The 22,975-nt window shown below is 46.1% G+C and overlaps 5 protein-coding genes across 8 annotated transcripts; 3 read left to right on the top strand and 2 right to left on the bottom strand.

Moving 5' to 3' along the window:
- The first annotated feature begins 106 nt into the window (after nt 1–106).
- Nucleotides 107–2,561, top strand: LOC126917402 (T-cell immunomodulatory protein). 3 transcript variants are annotated; one of them, XM_050724227.1, is made up of 3 exons: nt 107–268; nt 577–2,116; nt 2,203–2,561. In XM_050724227.1, exons 2-3 carry the CDS (start codon nt 599–601, stop codon nt 2,464–2,466), a joined length of 1,782 nt encoding a protein of 593 aa, XP_050580184.1. In that variant the 5' UTR covers nt 107–268; nt 577–598; the 3' UTR covers nt 2,467–2,561. The 3 variants fall into 3 exon arrangements, with proteins under 3 accessions (XP_050580184.1, XP_050580185.1, XP_050580183.1); XM_050724228.1 differs by having other exon boundaries at nt 220–477; XM_050724226.1 differs by having other exon boundaries at nt 220–428.
- Nucleotides 2,562–2,779: 218 nt separating this feature from the next.
- On the bottom strand, nt 2,780–5,369 carry LOC126917412 (cyclin-dependent kinase 5). Its single transcript, XM_050724243.1, has 7 exons — nt 4,570–5,369; nt 4,280–4,368; nt 3,978–4,171; nt 3,788–3,875; nt 3,543–3,714; nt 3,273–3,484; nt 2,780–3,195 (listed from the first exon to the last, which is right to left on the bottom strand). The coding sequence occupies exons 1-7, from the start codon at nt 4,604–4,606 to the stop codon at nt 3,088–3,090; spliced, it is 900 nt and encodes a 299-aa protein (XP_050580200.1). The 5' UTR covers nt 4,607–5,369; the 3' UTR covers nt 2,780–3,087.
- A 147-nt stretch (nt 5,370–5,516) lies between these two features.
- Nucleotides 5,517–11,000, bottom strand: LOC126917413 (uncharacterized). Of its 2 annotated transcripts, XM_050724246.1 has the most exons (4): nt 10,055–10,959; nt 9,370–9,448; nt 8,202–8,352; nt 5,517–8,139 (listed from the first exon to the last, which is right to left on the bottom strand). In XM_050724246.1, exons 1-4 carry the CDS (start codon nt 10,403–10,405, stop codon nt 7,926–7,928), a joined length of 795 nt encoding a protein of 264 aa, XP_050580203.1. In that variant the 5' UTR covers nt 10,406–10,959; the 3' UTR covers nt 5,517–7,925. The 2 variants fall into 2 exon arrangements, with proteins under 2 accessions (XP_050580203.1, XP_050580202.1); XM_050724245.1 differs by lacking the exons at nt 5,517–8,139; nt 8,202–8,352 and adding an exon at nt 8,500–9,115 and having other exon boundaries at nt 10,055–11,000.
- LOC126917506 (uncharacterized) lies at nt 7,221–7,776 on the top strand (the record flags this gene model as incomplete). The annotated part of the gene is made up of 2 exons (XM_050724413.1): nt 7,221–7,364; nt 7,462–7,776. Coding segments are annotated over 2 exons (459 nt in total), but the record flags the coding sequence as incomplete, so codon positions are not given.
- A 9,879-nt stretch (nt 11,001–20,879) lies between the features above and the next one.
- On the top strand, nt 20,880–22,838 carry LOC126917409 (uncharacterized). The gene is made up of 7 exons (XM_050724240.1): nt 20,880–21,178; nt 21,368–21,621; nt 21,686–21,808; nt 21,872–21,927; nt 22,011–22,089; nt 22,215–22,343; nt 22,417–22,838. Exons 1-7 carry the CDS (start codon nt 20,977–20,979, stop codon nt 22,621–22,623), a joined length of 1,050 nt encoding a protein of 349 aa, XP_050580197.1. The 5' UTR covers nt 20,880–20,976; the 3' UTR covers nt 22,624–22,838.
- Nucleotides 22,839–22,975: the final 137 nt, after the last annotated feature.

The following is a 22,975-nucleotide window of genomic DNA, read 5'->3' on the forward strand; positions in this document are numbered from 1 at the left end:
TTTAGCGTAAGAGAATTCAACCGAATGATCAAGGAAATCGAATCTTCGTTGATGAATAATAATCGGGAAATGGATATATACATATATACGTACATGCATAAATCGAAAGGTAATAAAATTTTCAGGTGTTTCGCCGTAACAGTGATCGATAAAATAGAAATGTATTCGTTCGTCGCGTTATCGGCCGAGAGATGGCGCTTCCGATAGTCGATTAGCTGTCAAAACAGGATGAGCAATAACCAGTGTTCGATTGCAATTCGTTTAAAACGTAAGCGATAGGATGATGGTATTCTGTACTGTCCTCGGTGAATATTTTTGCGCGTTTCTCACATAATATTAATCGTTCAATACGTCGCGAATAAAGTTTCCTGATTGCTGGATTTCCTAATCGTAATACTGGTTCTCTAACTTGGTTGGACAATTTATAGGTTAGTTCGTCGAACGCGATCGTTGCGTCGTCAAAGAAACATTTCAAAGGTGATTCGTGTTCGAAGGATCTTACCGTCGATCCGATATCAAACACTACGAATATCATACGAATGAAATTGAAATTGAAAATAAAATATCTGTTTCCAGATAAGTAACGGCGGACGGCACGATGAGGATTCAGTCGATAATCGTGCTGGTGATAGGGACTGCGATGGCGGTGAAATGCAACGACATTACTCCTGCGGTGTTCGGAGGCGTATTGGACGGTATGCCAGCCGCTTTCGGTGATTTCAACTCCGACGAATTGACCGACGTGTTTATGTTGCGCGAAAACGGTATGAGGGTCGAAATCTTTCTTGCTGCCGAACAGGAGCCTCATTTGAGACCCAGCTCTGACTTGAGCTGCACCTTTCGTCATCTCATCGTCGGTGTAGTACCAGGAGATTTCGATGGAGACGTATTCATGGACGTGCTGGTGATCACGTACAACGAAGAAAAGAGATTGTCATACGGATACGTATTGTGGGGTGGAAAAGGTCGATTAAATTGCACGAACGAACCACTGATAAAGATGACGGGTCAACCGTTGGCTCTCGACTATAACGGCGATATGATAATAGATCTGTTCGGCTTGGATGAATATGGAAAGAGAACGTTCTGGATATTCGACGATAGTAGAAAATCTCCGAGATCCGTGCCGATGAAGGCATCGTCATATCTATCGCAACCTCTGTCACCGATCAGTCAACCCCATTCGAACGCTTATCTAGACCTGAACAACGATTTCTTGGCCGATCTGGTGGTCACTACGAACAAAAATTTTGAAATTTGGCTGGGAGTCGAGCAGGGATTCGAATTTTACAAGCTGATATCGTTTCCCTATGGAATTTCAGAGAATTTCAACGGTGTCCTCGGACAAACGCTCTATCTGGACGTCGAGCTAACCGGCAAAATGGATTTGCTTTTGCCCCTCTGTTTCGATAACGCGTGTACCAACAGCACGATCATGATGTACTCCTCCGACACGTGGTATAATCTGGAAGTGAACTTCAGGGACGGAGACAACGTACTGTGGGGCTTCGTGGTACCTAACGGGCAACGATACACCGACACCATTACTCTTCGCGGCGGTGACTTCAATATGGACGGATATCCAGACTTGCTGGCTACGCTCAAGTCGACTAGCGGCAAACAGACGCGATCCTATTTGCTGGAGAACGTCGCGTGCGATTCGTGTAACTCGTTCGCTCGAAAATTCCAAGTGAAGTGGCAGGCGTTAAATCCGTTCCGCAACGAAACCGCGATGGCGGTGTTCTACGATTTCTATCAAGATGGCATTTTGGACGTGATCTTAGTCGAAGTGGACAAAAGTAGCAACAGCTACCGTACAGCGGCGTTCAAAAACAGTTTGGACTACGACGCAAACTTTGTCAAAGTGATGGTACTCACGGGCCGTAACAATAGCATGTATCCAATTTCACCGGGCTCGCTCGGCAAGAAAAAGAGAACTTACGGGACGAATCTTCCCGGTCCGTCGATAGCATATCGGACCACCACTCAAGACGGCAGCCCGCGTAACGCGATCGCGGCTCAGCTACCGCAAAGCGCACACTTTTCCTTGAATTTACCATACACGATCTTTGGTCTAGGTAGAACACCCAACTTTGTCGACGCTCTCACTATCGGGGTAAGTATATTCGCGCGAACCACTTACTTGCCCGTTTTTCGCGTTGTTGTTCGCGAACTGATCGGTGTGTTTGTTTCTCACGACAGGTCGGCGGAAAATCTCGGGAATGGCCGCAAATCATCCCCAACTCCCAGATGGTAATGATTCCGAATCCGATAGCAGAACCTTGGCGATGGAAAGCCCAGCTATTAGTAACACCCAGTAAATTAATATTGTTGAGCGCCGCCGCGTTGACCGGCACCTGCAGTTTGATATCCTTTATCATCGTCGCTCTTTATTGGAAAGAGCGAAGGGAAGATAAGATCGAGAAGCTTCAAGAAGCGCACAGGTTTCCCTTCGACGCGATGTAAAGGTTCGATCAAGAGACCGTGTGAGATATCTTTAAGAAATGTATTTAATATGTCTGTAAATTATTTCGTAATCGTTAAATAAATAGATAAATTAACGAATAGATAAATTAATAAATATACAAACATCTACAAAATAAGTGAGCAAGTGAATAAACGAACGTGCATACGCGGCTAGACGCGACTACACGCGACTAGACGCCATGCGTAATACAAGTTCAGTGTGTTACGGAAATCTTTGGCGATATTTTGTACAGTAAGTTTCTGAAATATATCACGCACTCTGCGCGTTTCGAATATAAATCGTCGTCACTAATAAAATTGACAATTTATTGATTTCTCTTGGACATTCTTATTATAACACAGGACCCGTCGCTTCGTCTCGCGTCATAACCGACGCATCGAGTGCGAAATATATACTTACGATACTAGTTATATTATATATATATATAATATATAAATATATCGTTTTTTATATATTGTATATTATATATATATAATATTATATATATATATATATATATATATTTTTTTTTTTTAACAAACGATCTTTGCCGGCATGATTTTGGTCGTTACGCTACTCGCGACATACGCTGTAGATCGAGGCAATTCGAGTGGCATTCACTACTGACAACGATCGTTTTTAATGGCAGGGTTTAAATCGTTGAAGTAGGGATGCACCATTGCTTCGTCCGCTGACAGCCGTAACGCTGGATTGCATACTAATAACTTCTGAAAAGGACAAGTTTTCCTGGTGAAAATTTGAGACCGGCGATTTTTATCGCGAAACATCGAATACGATGAAATACCTGTAACAAGTCTCTGCCTCTGGAATTAAGTTTCGGCGTAACTTGAGCCAATCCCTGAGCGGGGTGATAGAGTGGAAATGGCTTGTAATCTGGAAGAGTGGTAAAATCCGGCCACGTTTCCTCGACCGGCGTACCCAGCATCTTGAATATTCTCTTCAATTGATCGTCTACGTCCGAACCGGGAAACAGTGGTCTACCGGCGTTTGCTAATTCTGCGCAGTTGAGATCGGCATCGTATTTTTCTCTCTTGTTTGTTAAAAGGTTACTTACCGGCAAATATACAACCGGCGCTCCACATATCGATGGACGTTGTGTATAATTTTGCTCCAAAGAGGACGTCCGGTGGACGGTACCATAACGTAACGACTTCCGCGGAGTAGCATTTTACAGGGATTCCGAAAGCTCTCGCCAGTCCAAAATCGGCTAACTTTAATTCGCCGTTCTGAATAGAAATTTGAGAGGATAAAGCAACTTTTTCTTTTTCCAATTTCTCTGGAAATTACAAAATCACGTACCTTGTTGATCAGCAAATTCTGTGGTTTAAGGTCCCTGTGCAATACGTTTCTACTGTGACAAAATGCCAATCCACGGAGCAATTGGTAGCTGAGAAGCGTAGAAAGCGCACGGTCAGCATAGGGTAAAGGGTCTATGCATAACGGTATAATCGGTTCGGCAAATCACAAACGAGTCATTAATGGTACTTACAGAAAGGATTTGACCACGTCCAAATCGATTTCTCCGTTTAGACTGTCGAAATACTTTTTCAAATCTTGATCGCAATGTTCGAAAACCAACGTCAACTTTTTGTCGCTGTGCAATACGTCGTACAACCTCACTACATTCTTATGTTTCAACTCTTTCAGTAGACAAATCTCTCTGAGCGCGGACGACGGTACACCCTGCGTGCAACAAACGGAAAAGGTCGTCACGATAAATCGAGTTTCGAATCGGAAGGGAATCTGTAGTGACGCGAATGCGACAGAATCACGTCGGCGCCATAAACTTACTTCGTCGTCTTCATCCAATCGAACTCTCTTTAAAGCAACGATTTCGTGAGTCTCGCGGTTCTTGGCTTTGAAAACGGTTCCATAAGTACCTGAAGTACGCCAGAGATGAATATGTCGTTGGTATTCGCTAGCGAATCGCGAGAACGACGCGTTCTACGATCGGTTGTCAAAAAACACGCACACGCCACACATTCACACGTCACATGCACTCGACTCGGCACGCAACACCGGAATTCCAAACGAGAAACCAGACGTAATCGGTAGTCGAAAAAGAATAGGCGCTTGCTTACCTTCTCCTATTTTCTCGAGCTTCTCATATTTTTGCATATTTTTGGCGATTCTTCGGGCGGAATAATCACAGAGTGGTTAGCGCTACACTCGAAACAGTCGTGCACGAGCACACTGCTGCAAGTGGCTCCACGAACCTTTTCTAACGCGCCGTTTCGCCACCAGGTTCGCGCCAATCTTTGTCACGCGCCATTTTTAAACCGCTTCGCCAACGAGTCAAACGAATACGACCTTCGAATGACTTTGAACGCCACGCACACGACTTGGACAACCACGAAAGGACTCTGCGTATCGTATCGACCCGACCGATCGGTAAATCTATATACGTATACCGACGGAACGAAGCAAATCGAGTCAATTCGAGCAATTGCATTAAATTAATTGAGTTTCACGATAACGGACGCGTAGTATCTGCTCAATTACACGCTATCGTTCGAAACATACGCTTATCGTGGAAACTCGTTCGCTGGGAGAGGGAACGTTTATACACGCAAATGCACATGCAGCATGCATCGTTGTTGTACGTACATCGCGACACGAACTCGAGCGACGGATCGATGCGATTTCAACGGCACGCAAACGCGTACATACCGCGCTAAAGAACCACTAGGCGTAGCTGTATAATTTATAAATACCCGCGCGCGTGCACGTTATAAAACGCGTCGCACGAGGGGAAAAACGTGGATAGGCAAGTACTTGAAAGTTCGTACGTCGTTGGACTTTCAAACCGATTGCAAAACGATAATGTCGCGAATTACGCGGAATCCATAGCGATTGCAACGACAACGATACAAACGTCTTCGTATTATCGTTTTTCTTATTTCTTAATACGTATTCGTGTTTCTTTCGTCGTTCTTCTTTCGTGAAAATTATTACCCCCGTTTCTTCCGTTTTTAAGATAACGTAGGAAGAGTATGGATAGCGTAATGGACATGGACGTCACCACAAGCCTGTTATCGATTGTTTATTTTATCGGTTCTTCGATAAGTACACAATGTTGACAATATCAGAAGCAAGGGACTGCGTGAGTAACTCCGAAGGAAAAATATGATAGAAAAATGCGTTTAGAGGCGGCAGTCAAGAAGCAAAAAAAAAAAAGACAAAGAAACTATACACGACCAGTGGACGAAGAGTTAATATTAAATTATCCTTATTAAATTATCGCTCGGACGAGTATTACCCATCGAACATCTCGTGTCGTAAAATCGAGAAAACGCAAGCGGCATACACGCAACTACGATCTTCCGATATTCTAAACGGAGGATCGATAGTAACGCGAACCGAAACACTTCGAATCGCGTGGAATCGCAGTCGTATGGTATATGGCGACGAATTCGTATCATTTCCAACACTGTTCGATGCTTGAAGCTCCACGTATGCAGATTCCAAGCGATTTCACGTGTTCCAAATGCCAGCACAACACATCGAAACGAAGAGGGAAATCGTATTGGAATGGAAAGGCAAGATGGTTGGGAACGAAGTTGGCAGCGGCCAAGCGTCGGGTCGTGTTTTGTTTCGTCGAGGTATAAATTCGATAGGAAAGTACCGCGTGGAGGACGATGTCACGGGAAAGGAAAATTTTCTCGGCGTTTCACGTCTGATCGTTGCGCGACGATGCGGCTCGTTCAACACGTGCTCGGCAGCTCGATCCCAATGTTCGTCAACATGGCGATTCTGTTCTACGTTCTTCAACGCGTAAGCTACCACAAAACGAATTATCTCGTAGCATCGGCCGCAGGAGCCGAAAGAAGACGCGTAACAACGATCGTATAGTTTCTAGCGGCTACGAGACTGCGGCGCAAGATCATGACGGAGATGAGAGAATTCACCACGATAGTAACGTATTATAGTCGATGAACGATCGATCGCGCGTACCAATCTTCCGCTAGCATTCCTCGCGTGTTGACAGGTTCGACGGGCACGCGACAACCTCCGCTACATCAGCGAACGAGTGGCCATGGGAATGAACGAGGTACGTATCGCTATCTTTTCCAATTTAACTCTATCGCCAAGGTAGAATTCGGTTTATCCGAATTCCACTTATCGGTGCGAAAATTTATTTCTTTATTTATTTATTCGTCTAATAGCTGAGAATCCTTGTATAGATACAATAACGTTAAACGATGTAAAGCAATTAACAGCCGAGTAGGATGAGTAATTTCTCTGTATCCCGGATTGACACTTTACCGACCGATGGCCGGTTAATCGGTTTCTTCCACCGATAGTTACCGATCGATAGTCCATTAATCGGCTTTTTGTCGCCGACAATCTTTCGCATTATTTTAGCAGTAATTTGTTATTTAGTACCAAGGTACTTTGCTCAGTTGCGTTTTATATCAATTTGAAAAACGTACCGTTCGCGATGAACAAAAAGAATGGTATCGGAGAGTCTAAACCGAAACAAAGCCAGCGCCAGGGAGAATCTGCGCCTGAGATGCCGGTCGGACGTGCGTATGCTGTTGAATCGCCAGCAGTCGGTAAAGTGTTAAGATCGCAAATAGAAAAATGTCGCGAGCTCTTATCGCGCGAGCGAAAAGTAATAGAAAAATCGTTGATCTGCCGTTGTACGAACTCCGATTGCGTAAATCGTACGGCGAAAAGTTCGGATAAACGGAGCTTTACCGTACGACGAAGACGAATCGAACGAAGATAAAGAAAAATCGAATGGAACGCGCGTTCGCAGATCGAGGAGGACGTCGGCAAGGAACTGCGAGTTACCGGTCGGATAACGACGCAGAGCGCGAACCTGGCAGCGGTGTTACGACGGTTTACGGGCCTCGAGGAGAACGTGATCGAGGTATGGTCGTCGCTTTTTCGCTCGTCGTCGGCCCCGAAACGTTCGGAGCAGCGCGAAACGGAAACTAATCGCGCGACGTTTCGATCGTCGGACACAGCTGGTACGTATGGATCGTAATCGAGAGAACGCGAAGGTGGAGACGCCCGTCGACGTAACGACGGAGATCGAGAGGGTGGTTGCAGCTGCCGAGAGGAAGAGCGCGGAGGATCGACGAGTCGCGGGAGAAAAGGACGGGGTCGAAGAGGAGGAACGAGTGGGCGACGGTGCCACGCGGAATCCTCTGTCGAAATTCTCGGCTTGCGGACACCGAGAGACCGGGGCGGTCGTGGCGCGAAAATCGATGGACGGTCGGAGTCGAGTGCGTACCATGCCGGAGGTTCGTCTTCTCGGCGAGTCGCGGCAGACCAAATAAATTTTCTCTCTCGGACGAGACGATCGTTTCGATAGGGTTGCTCGATGGCGAGAAGCAAGACAGAGGAAAAGAAAGAGAAGAAGGTGATGGAGTATCGCGGCGGGAATGGGAAGCGATGGTTCGATGTTTTCCAACGCGTGGAATTTGTTTCAGCCGCGCTGTGCCAGGACGTTGATTCTGCCGTCGCCGGTGATCGTGTCGTCTGCGAATCTCTTGACGAATCCGCTCCAGCCGACGCGATCTATCTCGTCGAGGTTTCGCTTGAAGAAATTGTCGAAAGCCGTGCGGTCGATCTCGTCGATGTTTCGCTTGACGAACCGCTCGAGCAGTTGTCTATCGATCGGAGAGAGCGCGATCGATTTGCTGCGAACAAACGAACGGCAAGGCGATAAAAGAGAAGCGAGGCAACGAGGGGCGCGTCTTACCTGGCGGCCGACGACTCGTCCGCGTAGTCGTCGGCGAGATACCTCGTCGATCCGGAGGAGAGACGAGCCTGCGTGTCCCGCGCGAACGGACGAACGCGCCGCGGACGGTCATCCGTTGGGTCGTCCTGGTCGTCGCGCTGTTTCCTCGCAGCTTGAACGAAACGGAGAAACGCGTTGCGTTAGTACAATTTTCGGTAGCTGCGCGCGAGCGAGAAACGACGTCGAGGAGACGAGAAGAGGCGAGAACCAGAGGTGGAAAAAAAAAAGGAGAAAAGAAAAAATTGACTCTGCAGCGCTATGCGATAATCGTGCGTTAGCCTTTATTACTATGGTTGCTCTAGTACTACACGCTACACAGAATCGACCGCGGAAACACGGGCGAGCGAAGAACGAAATTTATCGCGTTCATGCGGCGTCCGCGCTACCGAGGTGCCAGTCGGGTCGTCTCTACCGGGTCTCGGCCGGCTCTCGAGACGCGTCGTCGGGCAAATTGCGCACCAAATTTCCTCCACCGATCTGATCCAAATTCCTACGAAGATGATCGGCCGCGCCGTCCAGTCCGCGAACGAGATTTCCCCCACCGATGCTGTCCAAGTTGCGTTCGCTCCGATAGTCCGCCTCTCGAAGCAAATTTCCGCCTCCTATTTGATCGAGATTTCTCCGCGATGGCAACCAGCGACGGGAGCTGTCGTACGAGCCGTCTCGCTCGACCACCAGTCCCCTGCGCAACAGGTTGCCGCCACCGATCTGATCGAGGTTTCGCGAGAATCGATCGTCTTCGGCCTTTCCTTCGTGGACGTACCACCGACCTTTTCCCGGAAGGATCGATCCCCTGCTGAACAACCGGCGTTCCACGTAGCTCGGTCGAGTCGACTGATATCGTTCGTCTTGCGCCGCATTCTCCCGCGGCGAACCTGAAATCCGTCGATCGTCGATCGCAGGTAAGAGGTCGTTCGTCCATCTTCGTTCCCTTCACCGTGATGCACCAACCTCCGCCACCAGGACCCAGCTCGCGCGTTTTCTCACCATCGGTTAAGCGCAGATATCACGGCGAATACGACGCGCACGAAGCGACGGAGAAACGTCTCGGTTTCCTCCGCGGACCAGACACAAGCGTATACGAGAAACAAGCGTACGAGATACACGGAACCAGTCTCTTTTCACTTACCGTGACCTTCCAGATATTCAACGAGGAATTCCGGCTTGCTCGGCCCGTAAAACTCTCTTCGCAGGGAGCTGGTTTCAGCCTGCAACCAACGCGTCGTTCGATTACGTGAAAATCGTGCCTCGTTCGTCGCGAACGCTCCTCACGCGACCATCCGCTCGATTCACAGTCACGCGACGTATCCGGAGATCGATCCCCGAGAAAATTTCTCCGACCGCGAGATTTCCCGCGTGATTTCCCGCACCGTTCCCGACGAACGTCCATCTGCTCTACGTCCTTCTTTAGTCGTACGACGCGTCGCTGAATCAATGGAGAAACCCCCGCTAGCTTTTCCCGTTGCCTTCCCGGGCAACGCGACGACGATCGTCGCGTTCCACGTATTCGTAAAACTTTTCTTCGGTGAATTTACGCTTCGTTCGTCCGTGACTGTCTTCCGGAATGCAGGACGTTCGACGACGCTTTCGTACCGATCTGGTCGCGCCGCTTTTACGATCCAATAGCGAACCATGCGACAGAAAGTCGCGCCAGCTATCGCGAAGATCGCTGTTTTCGATCGCGTGACTCGAAATTCCGCGAACGATCGAAACTCTGACTTGCCTAGCTTCTTCGAACTAGAGGAACGACGTTACAACGACGAAATGACAAGCCAGAGTGAGAAAGAGAGAAAAAATAGTAAGAAAGATTTTACCTGGACGGCCAATACGCAACCGGCGATCGAGAGAGCCAGAATCGAGAGAACGAGAAAACAGTGGCGCGTCATTGTCGATTTGACTTCTATCGGAGGTGGGAACGTGGTACCGTCGGTGGTGGTTAAAGTTGCAATGCGAGTCCGCGAGTGTTTCTTCGGCAAAAATCGCGTGCCGTGTACCGGTTCATCTCGCGTTTCCTCGAAATATATAGGGTGTAAGCGCGTCGAGTGCACGGACCGGGGGGTGAAACGCTCCTGGAGAACGCACGCGCCGAACCGTCGCACGCGCCGCCGAAATCCATTATCCGTTACGCGCGACCCTTCGCGCCTCCTGTCCTCGTCCCGAGCCATCGTCGTTCGTCGACGAGTCGTCGCGGCCCATCGAATCGACTTTCCACCACCCACCCACCGATTTCAAACGTTTCGAAAGCGAGTTTCAGCGTGTGAAAAATTAGCCTACGTTGTCGTAGCATCGCGCCGCCATCTGTCCGGAAAAGTGTTCCACCTATGCGCATATTTTTCCGCCTGGCTGTGCTACCGTGAAAAACAGATTTTCGTCACTTACCGTGCATCTTTACGAGCAGCGAGCTGCGTAAACCTGCAAATATACGACTTGCCGTTTAGTCGCTCCCCCAGTCTGTGTCGGCCGTTAACAGCGTCGTTGGTTTCGCAGCTTTTCGTAACTCGAGCGGCAGAAATATCGAAACTCGACGTTCGTCGTGGGCATCGCGTCGGAGAAGCGGCGGAAGAAGAAATCGCTACGATAAACACTTATTAAATGAGGCAAACAAGGTACCTTAAATAAGGCCAGAATAATTCGCTTATAATTCTCAATGAGAATCGATCGTAAGATTCTTGCAAATCCTTCGAAAGCGACTACCGCTCGTTCTGTTTACGTTGCCGCCTCGAGTCTTTCGATTCTTGCGACCCTCGAGCGAACAAAATCCCAGGCAGAGTCAGCCGAATATGCGAAAAGATATCGTCAAAGGGACGTCTGTCCGTCTGTCCTCTGCCCCGTTTACTTATTCATACGGCTAATACGCTTTGACTAGTTGTAATCGACGTAAACGAGCGTATATCAACGTATAACAAAAGTATGACATTAACGATACGCGTTGCCATGAAATTAAGACGGGCGTAAAGCTTTTTCGACGATGATTATCGCAGAAGTTATCGCGCTTTTCGTGGTTTCCGTGTTTTCGTAATTTGCCATTTTCTACCTAGTCTTTTGCGAGCGAAAGCGAAGGAAAGAGGCGACACGGACGGGTAAATTCTACCGAATGTCCAAATCGGACAAATTGGGAATGAAAAGAATTAAATAAAAGGAAAAAGGAAGGGAAACGGACGGGTGTCCAACATGCGCATCGAAGGCGTTTAGGTCAACGATATATCTATCAACAAGCGTCTCGTGTTTGTTTCCGAGTTACAACTCGACTTTTTCGCTTCCTGTTTCAAACTTGATCGTCGATCGGATTCGATTCTTTTCTTTTTGTCGCCCCTCGATATACGCACTATCCACGCGTTCGTTAGGAGTCCGCGACCGTTGCCACGCACTCCTTCTCGAACATTCGGCGAAAGCATCGTTGGGATATCGATGGCTCATTGGGCACTTTACCAGGTGTGTTAATACGAAACCGGAAAATGATTAAAAATATTTTATTCGAAGCATCGCCCATCGCTAGCCATACATTTTTCCCACCCGTCTGGCAATTGGTGGATGCCACGCCAAGAAAACTGTCGCTCTTTTGAGGCAAACCAGTCGTCGAGGCATTTTCGTACATTTTCGTAAGAAGCGAAGCGCTGGTCAGAAAGCGCGTGTCCCATCGATGCAAATAAATAGTAATCGGACGGAGTCAAGTCTGGCGAGTAAGCCGCGTGCGAAAGTATTTCCCAACCGAACGCTTCGATCGTTTTCTTGACCGGTTTTGCTGTACGCGATGGTGCATCATCGCGAAGCAAAATTACTTTGCGTTGCCTTTTTCGATATTCTGGTCGTTTTTCACGCAAAGCTTGATTCAAATCGATCGTTCGTTGTCGGTAGCGCTCGGTATTAACGGTTTCGCCAGGTTTTAACAGCTCGTAATAGATCACACCCTTCTGATCCCACCAAACACAGAGCATTGTCTTCGGTCCATAGCGATTTGGTCTTGTAGTCGATGTCGGTGGTTCGCCTGGAGCTAAATATATCCACTTTTCATCGCATTCGGTGGAGAAATGACTTTCTTTCGTATCTGGCGAGCAGCATTTCGCAAGTGGTTTTTCGGTTTTCCTGCTGTCTTTCATTCAGTTCACGTGGAACCCATTTTCCCACCTTCTGGATCTTTCCCATGGCTTTCAAACGTATGGAGACGGCTTCTCGTGTCACGTTTGATCGATCAGCGAGTTGTCGTTGCGTTTGAGCGTCATCCTCGTCCAACGATGCTTGCGATTCGCTGTCTCGAAACTTTTTCGGTGGTCTTCCACGTTCTTCGTTCCTCGCGTCAAAATTGCCGCTTCTGGATTTTTTAAACCGCTCAAAGCACTGTGATTTACCAAGAGCATGCTCGCCGTGAGCTTCGACAAGCATTCGATGCGATCCTGCGGCAGTTTTCTTCGAATGGTAACAGAAAATCGACGCAGAAAATCGTAGTTTCCAGGCACAAAATTCGACATGTTCAACGCTGTTACAAACTATGCTGTTGTATGAAACTTGTATCGTTCTCAGTTGAAAATGTTTGTCAGATGTCAACAAAGACTTTTGGCATCAATAACGCAGTTCAGTGACAACTACATTATCAGCTAGGGCATCTATAGGCAAATTCCGGTTTCATACTTACAGACCTGATAGATACGAGATGGGTCGTCGGTGAAGGTGGCCGCAAGAAATACTCTCGATTTTCAACGATAACGTTTATTAACACGTTGACTGCCACGACACCCGTATTCGGGTGTCGGGAAAGTTTCTGGTCAGGCCGCGTAACCCATATTCGTGTGTCGCTTATTTGACTACTCGCGAAGGATCGTCGTAGGTATTTGAAAAGATATTCCATGATAATAAAACTGTTGAATCGTTATAAAAGTAATACGAAAACGGTTTATTAGAAAATTACTTAGAACGTAAAACTTTAAAGCATTCTATACATAACCGAGGTTGGTCGGGACGATTTGGACATGTTGAAGTGAAGTCACCACTTCTACGAAAACTCCACATCTGGTCTTCTTAGTTTTCTCAAGCGCCGAAGCCATCGACAGCGTATAGACGAAAGAATAGCAGGAAGGCAGACCATAAACAGTAGACAGGCGACGTTGGCTTCGGGGTTTTTCAGTTATAAGGGAACACTGCTAGCGTGCGGATCTGGACCAGCTCAAATTGCATTCCTACTTATTATTACGCTTCTCTATTAAATTAAATATATATATTTTGTACCTTGCACTTTATCCACGCGTTTTCTCTCTTTATACGTCTAATAACCTCAACAGGACAATAAGTCGTTGTTTCCTTCAAATTCTCTCGCGCCTTCGTTCGGTCCGTTCGACGTCCTTTATTTGCGTAACGTATTGGGTCATGCCATAAGTTCGTGCCGGCTTTTGTGTATACATTTCGCGTGTCGATTTATAAACATACGGCGATAAGGGACCCGAAGATACGGCGCTTGAAAAATGGGAAGAAGTTGTAGAACGAGAGGGGGATTGCGTTTTTTCATGAAACTGAAAGGTACGTAAACGATCTTAACATATATAACCGCTCGAAAAACGGAACGAACTTACGGGACGACCTAACAGTTTGCACGCGCGTCTAATGCTTCTTCCGGAATCATTTCTCCGAACGGCGATATTACGCCGACTACGTCGAAGACAAGGACTTTTTGTATTTTCAGACAGCCCAAATAATTTTGCAACTAATAATCGTCCAAATATTCTAATATTTATATTCTTGCTTGTTGCAATTTTGTAAACCGTCGAAGCGTTTGCAACGGAAATTCGCAGAAGCAGTCGAATGCCAAGATTTCCGTATCATTTGATTCTTTCTCTAATTGCGGTGGCATAAAAAACCATTTGATCGGAATAATCTATACCGCACTTTCCTTCGTTATATTCAACAACAGCCAGTGGTTTTAATGTTGCGAACAAATTAAACGGAAGATCATTCTCGAGACCGACACACGAGCGACTCGCATTACTAAAATATCGATGGGAGCACCTGGCAGAGAAGGCTACTGCTGCACGCGTGGCCTCACGGACATTTCTTTGAAAACCCCGTCACTGAAACCATCGACAGCGTATATCGGTGGTGTCTCACCATAAACTTAAATTTTTGGTTTACTGGCCCTGTAAGTGTTATATGTTTATGAATGGTCCTTGGAACAGTCCTTAACCCTTTCGCTACGAACGTGCCCTATAGACGACGTACGCGCGATGACAAATGCACGTTTTCCGTCGCAGTGCTCCGTTCAGTACCGCTATTCCGGCGGCACGGTGGCCCGTACAGCGGCGTCGCTTCGACGGAGCACACTGCCGTAGCAAAAGGGTTAAGGCTATCGAGGGTACGCAGTAAGGACGCGTAGACGTCTGGATGCGATCTTGCCCTCGGTGCGTGACCCGGTCTCCGTTACATCGGCTTCGGGGAGTTCAGTTATAGGGTAACGCTGCTGGCGTGCGGATCTGGACCAGCTCGAATCGTATTCCTACTTGTAATCACGCTTCTCTGTTAAAATATATTTTCTACCTTACAATTTATCCACGCGTTTCTCTCTTTATACATCTAACGACCTCGAGAGCCGCGATACTCCGCGACAAAACAACTACGCGAGGCATCTTCGAGTCGAAACGTCCTGCGACGCATGTGCCGCTAGGCTAAAGGTCACGCGATAGCGTCTTAGGATGGACGCGCCAAGTTCACCTTTCCGTCGTCTACGCACAAGACCAGACTCGAAGAAACCTCTTCCACGAGCGACAACGTATTCGTCGTGCACGCACGTACGCACACGCGACACGCGTCGGAGCAGAGAGCGTTAAAGCGTCGCGACGTACGATTCCGGTCGGCCCGAAACCGGCGCCCTTCGCGCAGTTTCTCACGCTCCATGGCTTTGATTCTCGTAAAGCGTCAACGGGACGTTGATAATTTAATCCAACGCGTCGCGACCGCCTATACATTTACGCACCTGTTGTGGCATTCACGGCCGGCGAGTATTATTTTCCGCACCAGATACGAAGCGAGATCGATCGCGGTTTCCTGCTCTCGTTCCCCTCTGTTTCAACGTTGCGACGCGTCGACAAACGAAATCCAGTCGTTTCTAACGCAAGTGCAAGCACGACGATGATCGTCGGTCGATCGATCGAGCGTCGCGTTAGCGTGCGTTAACGATCGAAATTCCTCGGCGAATAATCGCGGGTCGATCGTTGAACGGAACGCGTTTCACCATGGCCGTACACTCGGGTCTCGACGTTTCAAGGTCGCTGCTGATCGATTTCAAGGTGAGTCAGGCGAAGTCCACTCGATGATCCTGAGGTGGATAGGCGGATAGAAACACTCGAGTGTAATTAACGGTATATTTATTACCCTTAGAGTGCCGAGTACTCGGGGCCTATGCGGTCCGTACGGATCAGCGCTGACGATCGCCGTGGTCGGAGTACTCTTTCGTTAGACCGAACTCCGTTGATTGACTATTCAAAGCGCAAATCGTAATAAGTTATAGTAATTCTTTCGCGCGAGATTAAATGATTCGAGAGCGTTATTTTTTAGTATTAATTATTTATTATAAACATCGAAATTTACAGTTAATTAGAATTTGGGTAATAAACTAGAAAACGATAAACTAGAAAACTAAATTTAGTAAATATAAGACAGATTGATAATTCAGTTGCGCGTGCAAAATTTCAAAACAATTATCGATACTTGATCCGACATCGCATTTTCCGCATTCCCTTATTTTTCGCACGAACGACACATTTTCTTCTTGATAATTAGACGCGACTGTCGGCGAAACGGGTAGACAACTGTTGTAACGAGGCATTATTGGCATTTGTCTACTAAGGAATGCATTTATATTTATCTCGCACAAGCGTAACGGCATTACTTCTGCGTAGGTGTTCGGAAAAATTGACAAACGCATACATGCGTCCTTAGTCCATGCCGGGCACTTACGGAAAACGCATATATGTAGTATCGGGGCCAAAAGGCCTAAGGTATCGGCGAACTGTAAACAAAGTACCGTTTAGCATCAATGTACCGTTGGGTCCTTTATGTGGACAGTTTTCGTGAAAAGGCTGCGTGACCTTGACCACGGGGGTTTCGGGATACCTGTTCCGAAGAACGGGTAAAGGCCAGAGTGTGCAGAGTGTGCAGAGTGTGCAGAGCGTGTGGAGTGTGCGGAGTGGGCAGAGCTTGAATTGGGAAGCAGAAAGCCGCATGCGAGAATAGAACGTAGAACAGGATTGTAATCATTTCGTTGCTTCGAAATAATATATATTAAATCAAAACATCATTACTTGTCCTTTCTCTCTAAGACCCATTTAGATACTACATATATTTGTCCTTAGTCCACGCCGATAGCTTTCGTCAGACGCCTATATGCGCCAACAGCACTCTAAGGGTTAATAGTCAATCGACAGAGTTCGGTCTAGCGAAAAAGTACTCCGTCCACGGCGATCGTCAGCGCTGGTCCGTACGGACCGCATAGGCCCCGAGTACTCGGCACCCTAAGGGTTTTGATATGGTTTTATATAGCAATATTTTACTCTGCGCGCTTAAGCTGGAACGTCTGCCAATGAGCCGGTAGAATTTTTTAAATTTTGATTTAAGTTATTTGGATTTATCGGATGTATCGTTTCCATGTGATTCTTCGGTCCAGAATCATGTCCAGATATCTGACTGAGCTAGAAGAATGGAACTACCAAGGTACTTTTCTCGGTATACACGCGCCAAACGCAACGACGATCTTCGAGTTTTCGATAAATCGATTCGCTGATCCGTCTCGTTCGTCGGCTCGTGGTGGTGGAACGGTTCCTGCGAGTCACAATACGAGTTACGGGATCCCGCAGAGGCTTATTGTTCGAGCTGCCCTTGGCAAATGCCGAAATTGGCGATCGCGTCGCTACCGTTTCCCATCTTTCCATCCAATTCCATTCCTTTGCACTTCTCTCTCCCGCAGATACGCGTTCCAGGGCTGCGAGAACCGAACACCGGATGCAACATCGGTCCCGAAATTCCTAAATCGCAACTGGCATCTAAACGGGCTTTTGGTCGTTTCTATCCAATTTCGAACGCTAAACGAGATTGATCGCCCTCGCTTCTCGATTCGTTTTGCCCTCCATTCTCGTTCTTCTTTTCGTTCCAGCAACCTTCGAGTATCCTAAAATGTCGAAAGTAATCGGGTCGTAACGTCGTCGTCGTTACCTTTACCAGTTACGCTTTAACTGCGTTTCGTCTTCAATGGACAGCGACGATAACGTAAGAAAAGAAGAAAGCGAAGGAAAAAGAAGATAAAAGATAGCGCTTCTCCTTTTTAGCTTATTTTCCTTTTAGGGTCGACTATAGACGCTTGTACTTTTAAAAAGTACAAAAGATACATCGTTCATTGGACCATGCACCGACGGTGACGATACGGAGCATGCGTTGTTCAACTGTCCTAGGTGGATTTACGAGAGCACCGAATTTGAGAGCTACGTTGGCATGCCACTTACGGTGGAAAATTCGATAAAGCCAGTAACCAGGAAACAGGACAATTGGACTAGGTTCCGAGCGTTTTCCAGGAAAATTATGCAAAAAAGACGAGTGCGAGAGAGGATCGTGGAGAGGAGGAAAAGACGAGCTCGTAAACTGAATTGAGGAGACTGAACTATCGAGGTGTTACACGCTAAGGCCAACCCTGAAGTAACGTCGAAAGGCAGTTCCGGGGTTGGATCCTCTACCATAAGAGGAGCGGATAGAGGAAAGGTTTTTAGTGGGTATGGCGACTTCATCCATCGAGTCCCACATACTCAGTTACTGGGTATGCGTAACAGCATTTTCCCCTACTCGAGAGAAAAAAAAAAAAGAAAAATAAAAAGGGTCGACGATAAAGGATAAGAGAAGGTAGGAACACTTTAGCCTGTATGATCACTCGAGACGTTGTTTGCATGGCAATTGATTCGTGCGTTTAACTTTATCCCCGTGTCCGTCGATCGTGTCCCGAAGCCTCGTTCGATAGACAGCTTTTGACTAAAGAGCACTCCGTTTTTCGATAGCGCGACAGCCGACGATAACGCGATTGACAGCTACTCGACACCTTCTGTTCGATGTCGTTGTCTTATCTCTCGGCAGGCCTTTTCGCAGCTGATACACCGGTCGAACGACGGGTCTTCGTTTAGGCCGTCGGTTTTATTCCGGAGTTGCGTTCGTCGTCGTCGTCGAGCGACTGCTCCCGCGGGATCGCACGAGTCTGACCGAGAAGAGATTACGGCGGTCAATGGGAAAACGAATAAACTGGACTCGCTCCCTGGAGAACGACTTATGTCGTCGTTGTCAGACGCCTGACATCAACTTTTATTACCGTGGCTGAACGTTTCAGCTAAAAACCGACCCGTTGTTGTCGTTGAAACGTTGACACGATCCGAACGCCATTCGTTTGGTCGCGTTCCGGCTGCGCGGAGAATCGCTAGCCGACCTTTACAACGCAACGCGAGAACGGGTGACAACTAATTTTAGACTGTGCCTTGGTGAACGGATCTTTGTCGCCGCCGTAACGGAGTAGTCGCAAACTACTCGTTGCATGGAACGCCATGTATAATCGAGTAATTGATAGAATTACCGGAAACAGGAAGGTTTGGTAACGTTAATAGCTGCTAACCGAACGTATCGAAGCAACTCCTCCTCTTTGCGCTTGATATAGCTTGCCCCGAGCGAAACGCTTCGTCTTTCGAGCGACGATTCGAAAACGAACAGCAAAACGCTGCGTCGCACCACGAGCATTTGTAAGCTTTCGATCGTCATCTCCTGTGAGAAGGATCGTTTCAGCTATATCGGTCAAGCTACGCAATCAGATTACTTTAAAATTGCACAATTACGCAAATTATTATGCAAAAAGTTTCATACTTGCAAATCGAATTGGAAAACGCTGAATCGTTTGAAATCCTTGAAACACCCAATCCTTTCCAACTGTCATTAGCGTAACGAATCAGTTGTAAAAAATAACGAAGAAGTTGAAGAAAATTGAAAATATTAAGAGAATAAAATAGCAGAGAGATATTCCATAATTTAAAAAAAAAAAACACCTGGAGATATCGTCATTCACTGAGAAATTTCAAGGGTAAAAGATTTCCTGTTCAAGTGAGAAAGTCGACTAAAACAGCGTCTATGATTGAAAAAGCAGAATCTCGATAGAAAATTGTTTTACCTACCGAGTCTTATAGACAAAACACTATACCTTGGATAGTTTATTTATTCTTTCCTACGAATTCATAGAAATTTACAATCTGATCATGATATACATTTCTACCTATAAATAAATAATCTTTTATATTTCAAAAAATTATTCCCTTTTCGTTAAAGATGCGAGTATGCGAAATAAAAATGCAATCTTTAATATATTTATGTGACGGTACAATCGAATGTAACTTCATATAAGTGGTATGTTAAGGCAGGGATGAGTGAGAAGATAATGAGCATGGAAAAATTTAGTCAGAAGTACGTTTCAGAATCGGCTAAGGACAGTATAAACGTGACGTTAAAAGACGTGACGAGACACGGTTGTACCTAAAGTTCTGAAATATCGAAAAATACCGGAAAAAGATAAAGTTATCGTATCACAGACCAGATACGGAATAAACGTGACATTTGTGACGTCTGTATCGGTAGGCCGACGTCTTACTGTTTTACCGACATAATTACGAGGAATTTCTGTATTTATCGCTGCTCCGTATTTGACGCGAATCCTGTTATCGCCTCTATATCACCTATACCAGACAATCGAGGTACACCTATATTATTCGCAATTCAATAAAGAATAAATGCACCGATAGACTCCAACTTGGTTTAAACGTCTCGCATTTCAGTTCAGTTAAAATATTAAGGATCGCAATTGACGAGAAGATAAAGTTTCGCTCATTTATTTTTTTAATTTTATCAAGCCGAAACGGGCGAGGTCGCGTGAAAACGCGCGCAAATGGAACAAAACGCGAGAAAACACGCTTAAGATCACGTCAAATAAAAGTTATAGATCTAGACAAGATACATCTTTCGTGTTCTTCTTAATGTTACTTCTTTTTTTATGACAAGCAGTTTAAGAGAAAAAATGAAGAAAAAAACTTGGGAATGATTGTATAGATATTTTTTTATTTGAAAATTAAAATTGCCTTGGTCATTTTATACCAATTAGGGCTAATATTAGGAAAAATATCATCATATTTTTTTAAATTGTGGTTAGTCTATCGATATATGTATAATAGATTCCGCACGAAATCACCGTTCCAATCAGTTGCAGAAGTATAGGATTCTACACTTTCTTTGCAAACTGTTCTATTCTATCATTTACTTGCAATTTTATAGGAAAATTTAATTTCAATTCAAACCACTACTATACTGAATCGATAACGTTGAATGCGATACGAAAATGGCATGGGGTGGTTAGCTGACCGCCCAAACCTTGCGACACGAAAAAGCATTGAATGTCATGTCTACCCTATACCTCGTTGGTAATTTCAAAAACTAGCGTCTCTAGCAGTAATGTACTACATTATACGGTACAATATGTATGTACATATCATATCAGATCTACGTAATCTCTATATAATACATATATATTATTGACATACATGTATCATACTGTGCATATTTTTTTTAATTTTCTGATTATGTAATAACTTGCCTTCAGAAGAACGTGTTTGCGCTTTAAAATGTGATGAAATACCATTATACGTTTCCGAGAAATACTGTATGAAGCAGGATTTGATTAACATTTTTTGACATGGAAAAAGATAAAAGCTCTCGTTGCTTTATGGCCGCGAGATGGCGATCGCATCGGACGACCGTCGATCGATACGTTGTCACTTGCCACCGCGTCATTCGCGTGAAAATGAAAACGGAGACTGTTTTACTTTTTTTGACGTGTTACTTTCTCGCGGGAAGCATCGCGGACTACCAATTCCTCAGGGACAATTACGTTGAAGGTAAGCGCACGAATGTCAAATCGATTCGAGCTACATCATACTGTGTATTCGTATTGTCTGCATTTCCCAGCTATACTAGACACGCGTATCCCGCCTTTCTTAACCTCGAACACTCGTTCTTTCCCGATCGTCATCTCCTTTTTCAAGATCTTTCTCGAACGAACTTAATCTTTGATCGAAACATTGCAGAAGATGCGCAACAGTACGACGATTTCGATCGATTAACCTCGTTACGAAAGTACGCGTTTGATCATGACCGCGAGAGTCGTCGAAACATTGACGATGAATTGGAGAATTGGACTGGCCGATGGATGCCCGACAGGCCAAACGAGTTCACTCCACCTCCCAAAGTACTCGCAAATGTCGATCAGATAACTGGATCCTCTCAATCCCTTCACGGAGTACCGATGGGATACCCGTCAAGAAACTGCGACGATGCCAAAGTACAATTTGCGTCTTTTGTTCTTTGATCGATTCTTTGACATTGATTTTCCAATTTCCTTTTAGACCAACTTGACCCTGGATTGGGACGGTAATCCGATCAATTACACCTGCTACGACAACAGAATCGTCCCGAATAGAAACACGATAGCGCTCAAGTACTGCGAACGCATTCCAAAGTATTACGTGGCAAGTATTTTAATCGCAACAGCGGTGGTAAAGACGCTAGGTAATCGACTCGAATGTTCACAGGCTACGCATAAATGCATGTACGAGGAAATAGAATACGACGACGACGTTCCGCTGTTGTAAGTACGCTGTTGTGTCTTTTCGTTAACGAAAAACCAATTAGGATCGTATACTCGTAATACTAGCTGTGCGCTATCTTCAGCGGACCGCACAGGCCACTCTGGCCCATCTACGGCGAATACAAATTTTTACCGAAGCAGAGGTGGCTCCATAATCTCGAGGTAATTACAACGTCCAACGCATTTTTGACTGATTTATTTTCTCTCTTCCCGTTACCCGTCCCTATACCCGTTTGTAACCATTCTTTCGTTTCTTTCTGCTTTTATCTCCTGCCTCTGGGTTTTAGCACGGAGCGATCGTCGCATTGTACCATCCATGCGCCAATCCGATGCAAGTAAGGCGTCTGAAGAGTCTGGTCTCGAACTGTCTACGGCGACACGTGATCAGCCCGTACAACCTGCTAGACGAACGCCGTGTAAGCCCTTGTAATTGCTAGAATTACTCTGTTTCGAAAAAACTGGATTAAACTTCAGATATCGATGTTTCAGCCATTCGTTCTGGTTGCGTGGGGATGTCGTCTGAGCATGTCTTATGTGAATCCCGAACTGGTGGTTGGATTCATTCGCGAGCACGCCCTTCGTGGGCCGGAGGAGATCGCGAGGAACGGCGATTTCGCAGAAAATCTGCTACATCCAGCTGAAATCGTGTCCGATCTCGATGATACAGTTTTGTGCCCGAACGTGCGTACAGTTTAACGCAATTGACATCGCGTATCCGTATCATATCTACGTGTACATACCAACACCTGAACCTTTTACTACTTATTTATTAGCTGCGTTTTCTTTTCCCTTCCGTCCAGCAGTTTCCCATCAACTTTCCAAACTCTCCTCTCCTTTTCTCCTTCGTTGTTCGTCGTTTTATCGTGACAACATATAACAGAAGAATTAATAAAGATAAAATCGAACCGAAAGTCAACGTTGAATTTTTTTTTTTTCCTTTTTTTTCCCTTTTTCGCTCGATCAACGGACCCCTTTTTCCTTTATTTTATTCGCTAACCAGAGTGACGCGCGGGCTGTATCGGCTGCAGGCGTCCAGCAACGAGGGCAA

This window comes from Bombus affinis, chromosome 6 (assembly GCF_024516045.1).
Source record: "Bombus affinis isolate iyBomAffi1 chromosome 6, iyBomAffi1.2, whole genome shotgun sequence".
Lineage (NCBI taxonomy): Eukaryota > Metazoa > Arthropoda > Insecta > Hymenoptera > Apidae > Bombus > Bombus affinis.

Bases quoted from the DNA above. Each gene is read 5' to 3' on its own strand.
- LOC126917402 (XM_050724227.1), top strand. From the start codon at position 599: ATGAGGATTCAGTCGATAATCGTGCTGGTGATAGGGACTGCGATGGCG. The intron at 2,117-2,202 runs GTAAGTATATTC...TTCTCACGACAG, and splicing joins TCGACGCTCTCACTATCGGG to GTCGGCGGAAAATCTCGGGA.
- LOC126917412 (XM_050724243.1), bottom strand. From the start codon at position 4,606: ATGCAAAAATATGAGAAGCTCGAGAAAATAGGAGAAG. The intron at 4,369-4,569 runs GTAAGCAAGCGC...GGCGTACTTCAG, and splicing joins GCTCGAGAAAATAGGAGAAG to GTACTTATGGAACCGTTTTC. The intron at 3,876-3,977 runs GTAAGTACCATT...TACGCTTCTCAG, and splicing joins GACGTGGTCAAATCCTTTCT to CTACCAATTGCTCCGTGGAT.
- LOC126917413 (XM_050724245.1), bottom strand. From the start codon at position 10,405: ATGGCTCGGGACGAGGACAGGAGGCGCGAAGGGTCGCGCGTAACGGAT. The intron at 9,449-10,054 runs GTAAAATCTTTC...CGTTGGTTGCAG, and splicing joins GTTGCGTATTGGCCGTCCAG to GCTGAAACCAGCTCCCTGCG. The intron at 9,116-9,369 runs GTAAGTGAAAAG...GACGGATTTCAG, and splicing joins TGAATATCTGGAAGGTCACG to GTTCGCCGCGGGAGAATGCG.
- LOC126917409 (XM_050724240.1), top strand. From the start codon at position 20,977: ATGGAAAAAGATAAAAGCTCTCGTTGCTTTATGGCCGCGAGATGGCGA. The intron at 21,809-21,871 runs GCAAGTATTTTA...GAATGTTCACAG, and splicing joins GCATTCCAAAGTATTACGTG to GCTACGCATAAATGCATGTA. The intron at 22,090-22,214 runs GTAATTACAACG...TCTGGGTTTTAG, and splicing joins GGTGGCTCCATAATCTCGAG to CACGGAGCGATCGTCGCATT.